Source organism: Geospiza fortis, unplaced genomic scaffold (assembly GCF_000277835.1).
Source record: "Geospiza fortis unplaced genomic scaffold, GeoFor_1.0 scaffold112, whole genome shotgun sequence".
Taxonomy (NCBI): Eukaryota; Metazoa; Chordata; class Aves; order Passeriformes; family Thraupidae; genus Geospiza; species Geospiza fortis.
The window spans coordinates 21,386,059-21,401,113 of NW_005054298.1; the positions used below are offsets into that span (position 1 = coordinate 21,386,059).

At 36.1% G+C, this 15,055-nt stretch overlaps 1 protein-coding gene across 2 annotated transcripts in view; it reads right to left on the reverse strand.

Moving 5' to 3' along the window:
* The window catches only part of SESTD1 (SEC14 and spectrin domain containing 1), a 47,980-nt gene that overhangs the window by 11,799 nt on the left and 21,126 nt on the right, over positions 1 to 15,055 (reverse strand). Inside the window, exons 7-11 of one of the 2 annotated variants that reach the window (XM_031055918.1) lie at positions 11,192 to 11,305; positions 9,637 to 9,734; positions 9,228 to 9,283; positions 6,499 to 6,701; positions 2,742 to 2,864 (exon numbers count right to left, since the gene is read on the reverse strand). In XM_031055918.1, the coding sequence (XP_030911778.1) occupies positions 2,742 to 2,864; positions 6,499 to 6,701; positions 9,228 to 9,283; positions 9,637 to 9,734; positions 11,192 to 11,305 (594 nt within the window). Of the gene's footprint in view, positions 1 to 2,741; positions 2,865 to 6,489; positions 6,702 to 9,227; positions 9,284 to 9,636; positions 9,735 to 11,191; positions 11,306 to 15,055 lie in introns of both variants that reach the window. The other variant, XM_005415892.2, reaches the window with a different exon arrangement.

Below are 15,055 nucleotides of genomic sequence, written 5' to 3' on the forward strand. Positions count from 1 at the left end.
GTTCACAAAGTGGAAGTAATCTCTATCTTCTGAACAAAAGAGAGTCCAGGCACAGAAACTTCAAAATGATCCTTGTTACTTGTTTAAGGAAATTTAACTCAGAATGTGCAGACTTGTTTTTCACATGGCTTGATTACTGAATACATACATAAGATTTAGTTATGTTATCCTGTTGGTGTATTTGCAGAGGAAAATAGTTCAAATATTTAACAATTTGGTGAGATTTAAAAACAGCTTGATATATCCAGATCATATTAACATCTTGCATGACTGAGATGCCTGTAAAGCAAAATGTGTTTGCTCAACAGCTCTAATTTTGACCTTGAAGTGTCCTATGCATTTCTATGGAACAGCACCATCTATTGGCCTAATATCTGATTTAATTTGTATTCTTATCTCGCTCCTATTGGGATGTTTAGAATTTTGTAAATTATGTCTTCAGCTTTTGCATCATTTATTTACAAATCATGCAAAACGGAGCATAAATATCCATTTTCTGATTTTTTTTTCTTTTTTCCCAGAGTTGCTGCTACCATCTGCTCATAGAAAAAAAAGAGTATGAAAAGAGCAAGGAGGGGAACAAAGAGAAAGCAATGAGAAAGATAAATTAGCCACCAGTCAAAAATTCAAGAGCAGAATAAATTTCTCATCTGTCCCAAAAGGGGCAACTATGATGACATAATGCGAAAACATCTTCCATTGTGACATGTGGACTGTAGATACACAGATTCAGCACAATCAGTTCACAAAACCAGCTCTTTGACATTGAACATACAAATCCAGCTAAATGTGACATATAAACTATAATATGAGGAGTAAAAAAATAGATTAATATGTTTAGGGATTTTGGTAGTTTTTTTCTTATTTTTTTTCAGTTTTCATTTTTAGCATTAAAGTAAGAGTTGCAGTAATTTATTTTGATCAAGCTATCAGTACAATTAAGATACCAGCAAACCAGGTATAAAAAGTGGATTTCTCATCTTTTTCATGGAAGAACTTAGGCACAGTTGTATGTGACAGCTCAAACCCATGGAGCAAAAACATTTCCAGTGTATTGCTCATGAATAAAAGCAGAAAATTAAAACTGGCCCAAAATCCAACCACCCTCTCCCCACAAAAAAACAAACAAAAATGCACTCTGTGGAAATTTTGTTTGTCACTTCAGAGTAAATGGAAGTAAAAAAGTATCTTCAAAACAAATCAAACATTTTTGCAAGTCTCTTCAAAATACTATAATCAACATTAAACAGAAGGTGATGAAAGAAAGCAAGCATACAAACTGTCAATTCAATTATTAGGAGAGAAAAGCCAGGAGAACAATGAAAGAAGAAGTGTACACTAAAAATCAAAGGAGAAGGCAAAGTACATTTTTCTAGCACTGTTGACAAAAAATGGTCTTAATCTCTGAACAGGCATCTAAATGTAAGGTAGGACAGTGGTCTTCCAATTACTTCTTTTGATGTAAAAGAAAGTATTTTTTTCTGTTATTTCTGCAAACTCCTGCCAGCACCTGGGAACCAAGCTGTGTTCCACGCTGCCAGTGCTTCAGCACACTGTAGGGCAGCCTGCAAACTTCAGTGGGATTTCAATGATTTCAAGGACTACATTTAGCCCCAGCTAAATCACAGCTCTCTGTTACAGATATCCAAATAAAAACAAAGTATGTTCAGTCTTGTTTTCTCTTTTCAGTTTGAAATACCAATATAATCAAAAGACACTAAAATTTATTTTTGTCAGTGAAGTAGGTAGTCTAGGGTGTTTGTGGGGTTTTTTTCCTTTCCAATTAGGTTTGCAACTGCACGATGTTTTACCCTTCAGAAGGTACTGATTTCCACAATGCGTGAAGAGCTTGAAGCAATGACAAGAGAGAGGAGATGGGATTTATTTAACCTAACACAGACACACTGCTGCATCCAGCAAGGAAACCATCCTCACTGAAGGTGGAGTCAGTAAAACTAGTGTTGTCTAGGGTGCTCTGCTTCTCAGACTAAAGGTTTGGGGTTTTTTTTCCCTCAAATGACATCCAAAAAGTTATAACTCAGTGACTATTTTTATTGCCATTACTGCAAACAGAACTTCGGAAAAGTGGACAGAATTGCCAGTGTCTACATCAAGGAAAGTCAGAAAAGGTGAACAGCACTGTGAGCAAAACTCCCTTTGGGAGTACTGAATATTCATAACCTAATTATAGATAATCATCTGATGGAAAGACAAAATTCTACTGAAGCTTAGGAAGTATTCAAAATTAGAAGCAAAGGCATCAAGTTAGTGTAGTTACAAAATAGCATCCCCATGATTTCATTATGAGCATAAAGTATATCTAAAATCTTGATCAATGAAAGTCTTAAGCCAGTTTCAGCTACTGCTAAGTGTAGTCTAATAGAGACAAAAACATTAAGTTATTCACCTGAGAAGTGCAACACTTGTCAGACATTTTGGTAGAGAGGAGAAAGTAAATTTATTCCTTCTACTCTACATGAAAATTTAAGAACTGCTGGAACATACTAAACCCAAGAAAAATCACAGATAGAAATCTGCATTTTTCTACAGTGGAAAAAATAATATGCAAATAGATATAATATGACCATATTAGCTCTATAACTGCGCAGGTAATTTCCTCTGTAACTCAGAACATCATGCACTGTGCAAAATTCCTAGATACTCATATTAAAAATACATTGCTCATAACTACATGTATTTAGAATTATTTTGATACTTGAAAAGGGTATGGGAAATCTCACACTGTGCTGACTCTCAATCTCTTCATGCTTCTGTTGCAAAGCTTGTGAAGCTCTAATAGAATCTCCTATTCCCCACTGGGTTCTTAGCTGTTCTGATCCAGGTCCTTCAAGCCAATTGACAACCTGTCAGAAAGATAAAGATGATAAAAACAAAGTAGCAAATCAATTATACAAAAACTGGTATAAGCAGAATTTTGTAACACAAAAAGACATTTTAAAAAGCATGTTTATGAAAAAACCAGATCTTTTTAGCTCTGTAAAAATCTTGTTGAATCCATTCACATCCTTCAAAGTTTTAAGCAGAAACTACTTTTCATTAACCTTAGCCTGTCAGCTTCACGAAAACAGGTGGCAGCTATGACAAGATTTTTCAAATAGACAATTGTCATTTCATATCTCTTGTCAATAAAGAGCTCAAAACACAATGATAATGAACATCTTCTGTTCAAAACAGAATTTTTTTTTGCCCAAGTGATTACAACGCACAGTTGTACTCAGCCGCACACCTGAGAGCTTTCTCCTTTTTTTGCTGAATAAACTAACACTCAAGGACAGGATACATACTTGTATCAAAATTAAACTCACACAGTAACTTGCTCTATTTAAATAACAGAAACCTGTTACTGAGTTTTTGTAGCCACATCTCACGGAATTTGTGTTTGCAGGGTCGCAGCAACACAACTTTGGACTACAGTATTGGATTTCTTTTATTATTATATTAAAACAATTTTTTTTGATGCAAATATTATTCAAAGCAAAGCAGAATGTCTCAAATTTTGGTTTCTTTACACAAATCTGAATTATCAGATGATAGCTGTGGAAAAATTTCCTGATAAATTTTTAAATATGTGGAACACAGATATTGATGCAATGAAACCAAGTGCAGAAGTCACTTAGTACTGGAGTCCTGAAGTAATGAAATGCAGGAATACCTCTAGATTCTGAACCTTAATAAGAAGGCATAGGAAGCCAGCTTCCTCTCTTTAATGTTAGTTTTGTTTAAACATCAATCACAAAACAGCTTCACACAGATTTTCAGGAAACATAATACAATACACAATGTAACCCCACAACCACAAAGACAAATGAAACAGGGACTAATTGGACCATTTTCCTAGTGCTGCTAGACTGCCCTGCAACAGCAATCAAGAACAATCATCATTACAGAAGGCTGCTCAATGCACTCCATCTCTGAGTCATTACATATCTGCCTTCCCACTGCCCTTTATTGCCCCATGCCAAAGCACTGTTTCAGAGCATATATTCATTGCTCCAAAAGCATTCTCAGTCTTCCTTGGTTTTATCATTTCTAGGACAAATTAGGACTCTACAGTTGCAGGTTCTTTTTGTTTAAAGAGAAACTTCCTGTTGTGCTCAGCACCTCTGCACAGCTGTTATGGGTTAAATATGGAACTGACCTAGAAGTGAAGGGACCCAGATGTCCCCCTCTAAGGTCACAGTGGCCTGGAAAACTTCCACATGGAAATGACAGTTCTCATGCAAGTCTGAAACAGTGGACAAGGCTACTGCTTAGCAGTTGCCCTATCTGGCCAAGACCACCTCCCCATTACAAGTTTCCAGCGACTACTGCATTGACTCTGCAACTGCTTAGGCCAGCACATGGCTGTTCTTGTGACAGATGCCTAAACTGAGGAGGGAAGAATTACTAGGGGACATGCAGAAAAATGTGATGTAATTTTCATAAAATAAACTTTAAAATCATTAATGACAGGACTACTGCAAGAGGTCACAGTTATTTTTGTGAATTAAGATTAGAAACATAGTAATTAACACCTCTGCCTAATGAGGGACAAAGCCAGAGTTTATCTTATCCGTCAGAGTTACAATAATAAGGAGCATTTAGAAAAACTGCCTATTACAAAACATCTGACAATCACTGCAGCCTTTACATTACAAAATTAAAGACAAAAGAGAGGGAAACAAAACCTTGGAAGAGAAGCAAAAGGGGTAATTCAAAAGAGAGGATAGGATATTGAAGGCATAAGGGAGAGAATTGGTTTTGGCTTAAGAGGGCCTGGAGAGAGGAGTAAGAACTAAGCATGCCACAGTAGCGACAAGCAGCAAATAGTGAAATTGAAACAGGAACACAAAAGCAATCCAGGAGTGGTTAGCAATATAAGATGGTGTACAAATAATGAAATATGAATGTAACTGTAAAGAATGCTAGCAGAAGATTAAAACACGCACAAAAAAACCCCCAGCAACACCAGGGAAAAACACCCACTAATTAAAGTACTGCAAGTACTGTTATATGGCAACTTCTGTTTATTTTAAATAAATTCCATGGCACTTTGCCTCTATTGGCTTCCTTCTGTACATCATTAGCTTCCTACTTTTAGCCTTTAACTCCTTCTATTAGCCTAATTTTTTTGCTGTAAACCCAAAGTAAATGAAATAATTTCCCAGATTTAGTAAGTTTTTCTCAAATATTTGTATGCCATTTAGAAAGCTTTTAAACACACTTTAAAAAAAGCAGATTCATTTGGCAAAAGAGCAAAACACATTCTTCCTGTGTACTGAAACTCAGTTCACTTGCCAGGTAACATCTGTAGTGTACACACAGCAAACAAGTAACTATTTCTACTACAAATATTGCAAAATGAGGCTGAGTAATGGTAAACTATTCTACTTAAATGCATTAACAATGCAAGTTTGCCAAAGTACAATAAAAATTACTCTTACTCAACCACTAAAACTTAAACACAGGAAAAAAACTTCACCTGATTATATCCACAGCTGCGCTGATATGCTCTATATAGGATTATATTAATCTCTCATATATTTTTAATACTTCCAGCTCAATATATCAACAAATGACATCTGCTTTTTAGATTTTTTTACAGTAATCAAATTGCTATAGAAATTAAAATTATCTCCTCAGTAGATTTCTAATTTCAATGCTAGACATCACAAAATTGATTAGTTTTTATTTTTACCCATATCTACAATGCTGTAAAGTGCAAGTACTCGACATGCACTCCCCTCATGCATTAGAAATGCCAATGTTGAAAGGTTAAAAGCAATTATCTAGTCAATTTTCTGCATATTCAAACTATGCAGAATCTTAAAAATACACATATCTAATTTCAAATGATAAACACAAGACAAATAAATTAATTCCATTTCCTTGATTTTCTCTACTGAGACTCTGCTGTGAAAATGTTGGAAGTGCTAATTACATGGCTGTTTCCAAAGGACCAAGCCAGTTCATCATGACCTTTAACATGCAATTGATTAGGAAGTTTATATTAATTCTTGTCAGGGTGTTCCTGAAATACAGACAGTTTAAGCACTTCAGCTTAGGTTAAACCACCAAGCATCAGACAAATAAAGGAATAAATAATGGCTTATCTTCAGTAACAGGAACTTTAAATGATGTGGGCAGGGGAAGCAAAGCAAAGTTGATGCTCAGACAAAGGTGTTCCTCTCTTTGCCAGAAGGGCAGGCATTTGCACCTCCAGCAGTGCAGCCATGCACTGCCACAGTGCCCAGCAAAGGGACAGCCCCAAAGCAAGAGAGCACATTTATAGCAACCTCCACGTATCAGAACAGCCTTTGTAAGGTCACTGTGGCAGCCACAATGTAAAGCACTGTGTGAAACCAGCACACTGACATTTGTGAAGTGACAGGAGGCATGAAGGTCTCCCCTCTGACTTTTGCAGAAATCACAGTCTGCGACTTGAGCTCAAAACCACCTCACTGCACTCACGGAGAGCTGCAAGCTTACCTGCATTACCTTCTGCTGAATCTCCTCCAGCTGTGTGCGTTTGCTTCGCTGCCTACAAACCTCCTGGTAGCGGGTGTACTGCTCCCTGAGGGAGTCCAGGAGCTTCATGACCTGGGGCTGAGCCAGCAGCTCATCGTCCATGGGAGACCAGGAGACCCCTCCGTCGGATCCATTGAACCGACGCTGCTGCAACTCAGACAGCAACTCGTGACCTTCAGGAATACACAGAATGTTGTGGTTAATCTAGATTCAAAGAAAAACCCCACAAAAATTAGCAGTAAGATTGCGTGCTTTTAAACCATCAGCAGTGCATTTTTGCAGCTAATGACCTTTCATACATTGGGCACATTTAATGATACAATTTCATGCAGAGCTTTGGTCACAGTTTGTAGGGCTGGATCAGTCATAAAACAGAGGAAAAGAAATGTGGTATATTTCAGATATATAAACGAGATATTGTGACTAACATTCAAATTGACAATAGCATTGATTAATGTAAGGAAAATTGAAAGCACGATCCTGAGTCTGAAACAATACTTCAGAAAACTGAAGTATTCTGATTTATTTCAAAATGGTGAGTAGCATCCAAAGTATTTCTCTCAAACAATTCATGTTCTTATATTGAATGAATGCTCCAGAGGCACTAAAAATCTGACTACATAATTTCTCTGTTGTCTTTCAGGATTTTTATAGCAAGTACAACCCCTTCATAGAGAGTGTGAAGCTGAATAATAACTAATTTTTCAGTATTCTGTTCTCACCTGTCTTGCCCTTTTCTTTGTGCTCTTAAGCATCATATCAGGGTACAGATTCTCTAGAGCGCAGTGTACACAAAAAAAGTATATTTTGACTATTTAATCTTTTGCCTAAACTGCTTGAAGAATGTTATTGTTGTGTTAAAGTTCTCAGTATGTAAACATGACACTACAAGTAAACCCAGACCATCAATTTGTTCCTCAAAAGCTCATTGAAACAGTTAAAATAAAACAGTGTTTGGTCACTGAAGAGATGTTAGTGTGAAAGTGAAAACATGCCAGCTGGAGATCATTAGTTCTGCAGGTCTTAAAATGGTAACACAACAGTTCACTAAAGGAAAAACCCTACAACTTGAGTAATAGTAATACCTCAAGGAAAAGGCAGAAACAAAAGACTAAGCTCAACTGCTATTATTGAGACATTCAAAATGCCAAGGGCTTTGAAGATTGCAGCAAACAACTTTAAATTACTCAGCACATATTACTATGAAATGGAAGTGTCTCAAGAATTCAAATACATTTTGCTGTACTATAGCACAAACATCATGGATTTCATCTTTTATAATACTCCACAAATAGGCACAGATAGCTGCAGAGCAAACAGACTTAGGCTTTTACAAGTTTGTTCTACTGGGGTAATTCTGAAATTTTATTGTCTTGTTTCAGCAGCAAAGGATCACCATTTTTCCAGGTAAAACCATCTTTTTAAACTATGTTCTTAACAAATTCTATGAACCATAGATCCATATATATGGATTTGGAGCTTGTGAAAAGAGCAGTATCTGTAGTCATGGAAGACAGAAGCCTTTTATCTAAACCCTCTGTTCACAACTGTCCTTAGGAGATAAGAATTTAATTGGGGAGAGTTTAATCTCTCTTTTTCTCAGCCTTTCAGTACAGTGACTCTAACAGAGAAAGGGTGCCTCTTAAAACTCCCATGATTTAGCCACAGAATATGCTGAGCTGGAAAGGAGCCATAAGGATCACCCAGTCCCATGGAAGTTATGAAACTTTGTACCACGAGAAAAAAATTATTACCAGAATTAAGAAAACAGAGAATGCATATAAACTAATGGGCTAAGGAGCCATCTGCTTACACAAAATTGAAGTGCTGTTTTGTCCAAAGATCTTTACTATTAGACAAGGATACACAATTAGGCTGAAATCTAGCGACACTGTCTACAGACACTTCATGTTTTAAAAGCTTCAAAGACCAGAGTAAGAAATTTTTGTTCCTCATTTAACTTAAACCAGTATTATCCCACATCTAGATGAGCTGAATTTTTACACAGAGGGCACATAAAGGCACTGTGATATATATTTAATGTGATCCACACATTACCTTTAGGAGGTTATAAGGTAAAAATTCTAAGCACTCAGACTCTGATCATCACCTAACACTGTGCATTACTTATTCCACAAAGACACACACAAAAAAAAAAGTTCCAGTCCAAATCAATAGACTATTATACTTTATTGCAAATAGGAAATTCACCCTAAACCCAACCTGTTAAAGCATCCCAACTCATTTAATGCTGAATGGAGAGTCCAAGAAGCCAAGTATGCTTAACTTTTCTGACAGATGATCAGTCCAGAATTAGACTGATGTAAATTGTCAGAATTGTGCAGGAAAGTGCTTTCTGTATCGTAACCATTTGGTGGCTACTGAGATGAATCCATTCTATAAGGCAAATATATTGACATCAGCTAGAGACAAAGCATTCCAAAAATTAAACATAATAGTTATGGTAATATTGTAAAGATGTTAGTGGGATTATAAAAAAAGTACTTAAAAAGACATGTTTGGAGTTCTTCCATTTCTTAGCATCACTTTTTTTAACGCAAAGATTACAGTAGCCAATAAGCTCTTTACATTGTGAAGATGGGTAAGATAACAACTGTGCCCTCTATGCTTCCACTTGGGGCCTAAAATGAATTATGTCACTTTACTGACCAACATTCTAATTTTTTGACTTACTATACCTGTCTGCAATACCGTCTCAGGATCAACTGATGGAAGGAAGTTCAAATCTATTGATCTTTGAAAAAAAAATGAACACATTATTAAAATTTGTGTTACAGTAGCACTAAAAACTTCAGCTAAGGCTGGAACTTCCTAAGGATCTTAAAAGACTAGGGCTTTTTCTCAGTTAGTGAAGTCCTCATTTTTTTAACTCATTAAATCAAAACACAAGTGGAGGTGCATGTAATCAGTTGAATGAACATCCACCTACACACACCCTCATGTACTTTGTAGTCTACATTATATAGGTTCAGAATTTCTTTACACATTTCAAGGTATTTAAGGAATATAATTTTTTCACTATTTTTCTGGAATTCAAATGAAATTTCATAATCCAAAAGCATTGGTTTCAAAAAGTGAATCACATACCTCTCTCTCTCTTGTTGAGTTCCTTTATCACTTCCATTGTTAATTAGAGCAAGCTCATCCAGTAAAGATGTTGATTCTTTAGTGAACTTTTCAAATACCTAAATAAGAGCAAGGTTTTAATTTAAGAAATAATTTTAGGTAGCTGTACTGAAGGCATCAGTGCAAGTTTATTCAGTAGTTCCATTAGAATACTTCAGTCTCTATTCAGGGTAATTATTTCCCAGCATTCAGATGGTAAGGAGGAAACAACAGAAAACAAAGTTTTGTTCACAGAACACTTAAGAGCACTAAGATTCCTTAGGGTGATAGTAAATATTACACTGAATATAATAATGAATACTGAAAAAAATAGAGATATCTGCAAAACCTGTAAGATCTTAGGGACATATTTATTCTTCATTTAAACCTTTAATAATGCTAGAGAATCAAGGCATGTTACACAACTACTGGTCAGCTTACTTGGAAGGATTAAAATAGTTTTGTAAAGATTCCAGCTTCTACTCACTATTAATATGGACCATATTGTAATGAATAACTGAAATAAAAGAAAAATGTATTATATTATAGAGAAAGATTATATAGAATAAAATACCCTCATCAGTTTCATTGGACTCAGGGGCTTCTGATCTCAGATAGCACCTGTACAGTGAAGACACTGTGCAGTGTTCAGACAATTCCTCTGTACCTGACTTCTGAGGGCTGGTTTTGCTTTTTAACAGAACTGAGCACAACTGGGTGTCTTACATGACATGCACAGTAACTTTCAGGTATTTTTGCTGTTATTAAATTATTAATCAATAGCTTGCCAATGAACTTTCCTTAACTTATCTAGGATTACTTAAAATTTCAGAGGAAAGCAGGTGCAGTTGCAACACATCTGGAGATCTTAGACGGAGACCATATTTTAAGAACAGATTATACAGGAAGGGAACACACTGTGTCAATGAAGATTGTTTTGAAAATTCTATTTATATAATTGAAAAGCCAGTATCAATGAAGAAAAGATTAAGAACATTCTGCAGAGCTATGCACACCCAACAGTTGCTTAAAAAATTTCTGCTGATTAAATTTGTGCTGATTAATAATTAAAGGGTGTAGTTGCTCCTGGACATTTACTGCTTCTTGGTCTGGTGGGGAAACTGCATTGACAGAGATTTTGGTGTAGGACAGCTTAAAACCACAGGAACCAAGACCTAAGAGATAACCCAGGAGGATCTGCAGAGTCCAGGTATTTTCTTTTTGTGTTGATCTTCTCCTACAGCAGCCAATTTCCCTTTATAGCAGCTATACCATAGACTCAGGCTCTTCTAGAGTTAGTGTTACTAAAACAGCTTCATTAAGGAACTGGTTGTTCAACAAATTGATGACATTAGCTTGATCATCCCTTGAGTAAAGGCAGTGTTATTTACCACAAGACTATTCATGTAAGTGAACTGTACAACTATACATGTGAGCATTTCCTACATGCTTTGCAGTTCCTACACAAATAAAAACTTCAGAGCTCAAGAAGGAGACATTAAAAAAAACCCCGAACCCTAAAATACAGATAACTAACCAGCCTCTTATTCAACCAATCCATGTGATCATAGGTGAGAGTTCCTCCAAAATCTTCTGTTAGTTGGCATGGTTCTATATATCGTGTCAGCTTGTTAGCAGATACTAAAATAACCTGCAACAATAAAAGAAGTCACTTGTAGGTAATGCTCATACTTTCCTTAAGTATCTGAGAAGTGTGCCTAGAGATCCTGAACAGATCATTCTGTGATTCAGATTTTACTGCTAAATGTTTAAATGAAATTTGGCTGTTTGCAATTAACGTGGGCCTCAACCAGACAGGTAATTCTGACATGCAATGCATGCCTCATGCATAGTCCTGTAAGTGCTTCATCTCTACCACCTTATCTGTTTACAGTGGGGAAAAGCAATGTGTTCCCTGGATATCTGTCATCCTGCTGGGAGCTGATGCTTTGTGATTAAGTCATATACCTCACGATCTATTTCTAGTGCATATAGTAGCAGGCTATCATACTGCAAAGCACTCGGTATTTTTACCCCTCTCTGGCAATACTTTCAGTCCCAGAGGTGAGTTTGTGCCATTAAAGTTAAGTGCCTGCATTCACTGTGCAAATATGTTCAGCAAAAGTTGGATCAATCATACTCTTTCTATGAGTAGTCAAAAATTCAAATTTTAGTATGCTTAAAAACCTGAGTCGTTCACCCAGGAGACAAATCTAGTTCATCAGCTACATCAGGGCATACAGGAAAACACAGGTCCACTGCTGGGTGGAAAACTAAATTCTTGCCTTCATTTCTGCACTCTAGAAGCTCCTGAATGAGCCTTATTCATATAAGCCTAAACCAAAAGTTGGCAGCATAGCTTGCTTTGATGAATGACATGCTAAGCCTGGAATAACTCCTGTGGAAAGAAAACCAAAAACAATCTCTCTATTGAAGCAAGCATATTGGCAATATATAACCAGAAACAAAAGAAAAAAGAAAAGAAAATTTCTATAACCCATCAAATCATCCACATACTCTTGCAGGGCACAAGAATATGTGGAAAGGGCTAACTAGAGAGAGACTTCTATTCCAGTTCCATTTCCCTGCAGATACTGAAACTACAGAATTCAGAGTAGCTCCAAACAAATGGTCTATTATTGCAGAGGAAAACCTTTCAGCAACATCCAAATACACACAATTGTCCTGTACTCTTAATGGTACATGGCTGCTGTAAATGGAATTGGCTAGTAGTTTCTTCAGGTAATGCCAGTAACCAGCCCAAACCCCAGAGGATTCTACATCCAAGAAAGAAGAGAAAAAAAAGCCTTTGTTCTTCCTTCTTTTGGCACACTTAATAGTTTAGGTAATTTTTAACACCCATCTCTATAAGTTCATTAAGAAAAAAAAAACCTATTTTGGTATGGACGTTCTGGTATGGGAACTAAAGCAAACAGGGCAGCTGTTTTTCATTACTGATATACAAGTTCTGAAAAGACCCAAGTAGCCTGACAAAATAGATGGATTGCATTGAGACCACTTATTTCAGATTTTTTTAAACCGAGATCCTTCAGAAAGGAGAGTGGGCAAGGGATAGCCCTCAAACTTCCACTAGGGAGATGTTTTTTTAAATAAAACAATTCTGAAAGAGCAAAGCCTACACAAAAAATATTTTAGCCATATGAAAAAATAATCTTCTGCCAATAAATAAACACCCAGTAAAGGGATCTGCTCAAACCCCATATTTTTTACATCTTATTAGAAAAACTCTGAAAAATAAAACTTTCACCATTAATATACCTTGTTGTAACTTAAAGCACTATTTCCAAACCCATTCATTCTCTAGATTTCTCATTTAAAAAGCACTTCTTTCTTAAACTGCTTTATTGACTGTTCACTGGGCTAGCTGCTAAAATCCTCTGTGTACTTTTCACAATATAAGAAAACATTTGAATTTTTGACTAGGTTGTGGCAGAAATGAAGGCTCCTGAACAGAATTTAGCTCCTGCTCTAAACCTGAACCAGTGGCAGTGCTAACCTAACATCCTCTATATGCTTTAAATTAGTAAATCAGCTACTAGAGATTAATAGCCCATAAGTACACAGACCAAGAGCCAAAGAAGAAAAAATGTTGAAAAATGCAATGTGAATATTAAGAAGTCACTTGACTTTTACAGATCTGAATTCTACTTTAAGCTGAGCAAACTTCTGCTGTCAGGTTTCCAAAATGTTTTAAAATCCAAACAGAGTAATTATATTTGACTTTTTGTGAAAATAGTTGTCAAAATACCACATCCTAAAAAAAGTTGTCCCTTATGAATTAGTGTTTCATCCTTGCTTTTGAATTTCACCCTTCAACATATTACCACAGGTAAAGATAAGTTAATTTACACCTGTAAAAACAGAAATAACCCTGTTTGCTTGCAACTGTAATGATTTTTTGTTTTCCTTTTTTTTCCAAGTCAAACTATGTTGATTCCAGAAAAAGGGGGAAAAATGCAGCTTTCATAACCCAAAGTAAAAGCCTTTGGACAGCAGATTATAGCTGGATATTAAAATGAAGAGCTTAAATTTCCCAAGGGAGATACAAGTAGATCTGGACAGATGGTAAAACAGGAAAAAAAAGTATAAATTATTGAATCCTTTAATCTTTGCTTCCCTTCCCACTTGATCCACCCACTTCTGACAACAGGGACAGCTAATAAGCTCACAGGGGCAGCAGGTTTCAAACGTGTCCTGTTTGCTACTGACCACAGTCACAGAATCATCATCTGCACTCAGCTCTTTTTAAAACCCAGAGGAGTGGTAGCAGCTCTCATCCTTGCTTTACTTACAATATTGGCCTGCTAAATCCTTGTGAAAGCCTTTAAAGAAATAACCCAGAACAGTGCTTTGGGAAAAGTAGAAGTGCTGTATTTTTAATAAAATCAAAACAACCTTTGTAAGAGCTGTCAAGCAAAAGAAGAATGACAAAGCTAAAAACATGGACTGCAAAGTCTTGTGCCTTAAGTGCAAAATTCTATTTCTCAGCAGTGAAAAATACATGTTTTTGACTCATGCAACATGTATATTTTTTAATAAAAAAGCCTTAACTACTGTTTGCAGTAAGCTGACCTCTCTATGCCATTTGCGGTTTTCTGCAATTTTCACTGATCATCTACAAGGAGATAGAGGCAGAAGTCAAGATGAGAGAGGAATTATAGATATTCAAGAGGACATGTTAAAGTGTCCCCAAAATGTTAAATACATCCATCTGAACTTACTTTCTCTCTTAAGGGAAGAAATGAAAAAGCTCTTGAATACAAATGTTACAGAGTCAAACCCAGGAGCTACTTGAGAACAGGAGGCTGTAAAATTTCAGTAACAAGGAGCTTTTTCCTGAAGTGTGTAATATCAGAGTAGCCACACTACTGAATCTGAAAAGCAGTAGTTACTTTCCAAAAGAGAACAATACACATGTCCCTTGAGAATATAAAATTTAAACAAGTGCAATCTAAATATGATCTTCATTGCCACAGAACTGTAAAGCAAAGACTAACTCTTCCTGAGGAGAATAATCCTATTTTTTGATGCCAAATACTATTTCAATCCATTTTTTGAAATACTATTTGATTAAACACTGAGTAGCATAGGGTATTATTAGTTTAATATGGAACACTAATCTAAACAAAGATCATTTTATTTCACATTACACAAAGAAACACTAGGTAAATATTTATCTGGCCAGTGCCATAGAAATCTGTCATACTAGAAACCCAAGAGCAGTTGGCAGAACCTTCATAAACACAAGATGAACTCCACTCCCAGGAACTGCCTCCTTCACTTGTGGTTTTACCCACTCACTCACCTTACCATCCAAGGCTCACAATAATTAGCACATTCTCATTTTTACATCTCAGAGAAGAGAAAATAGGTGAAGATT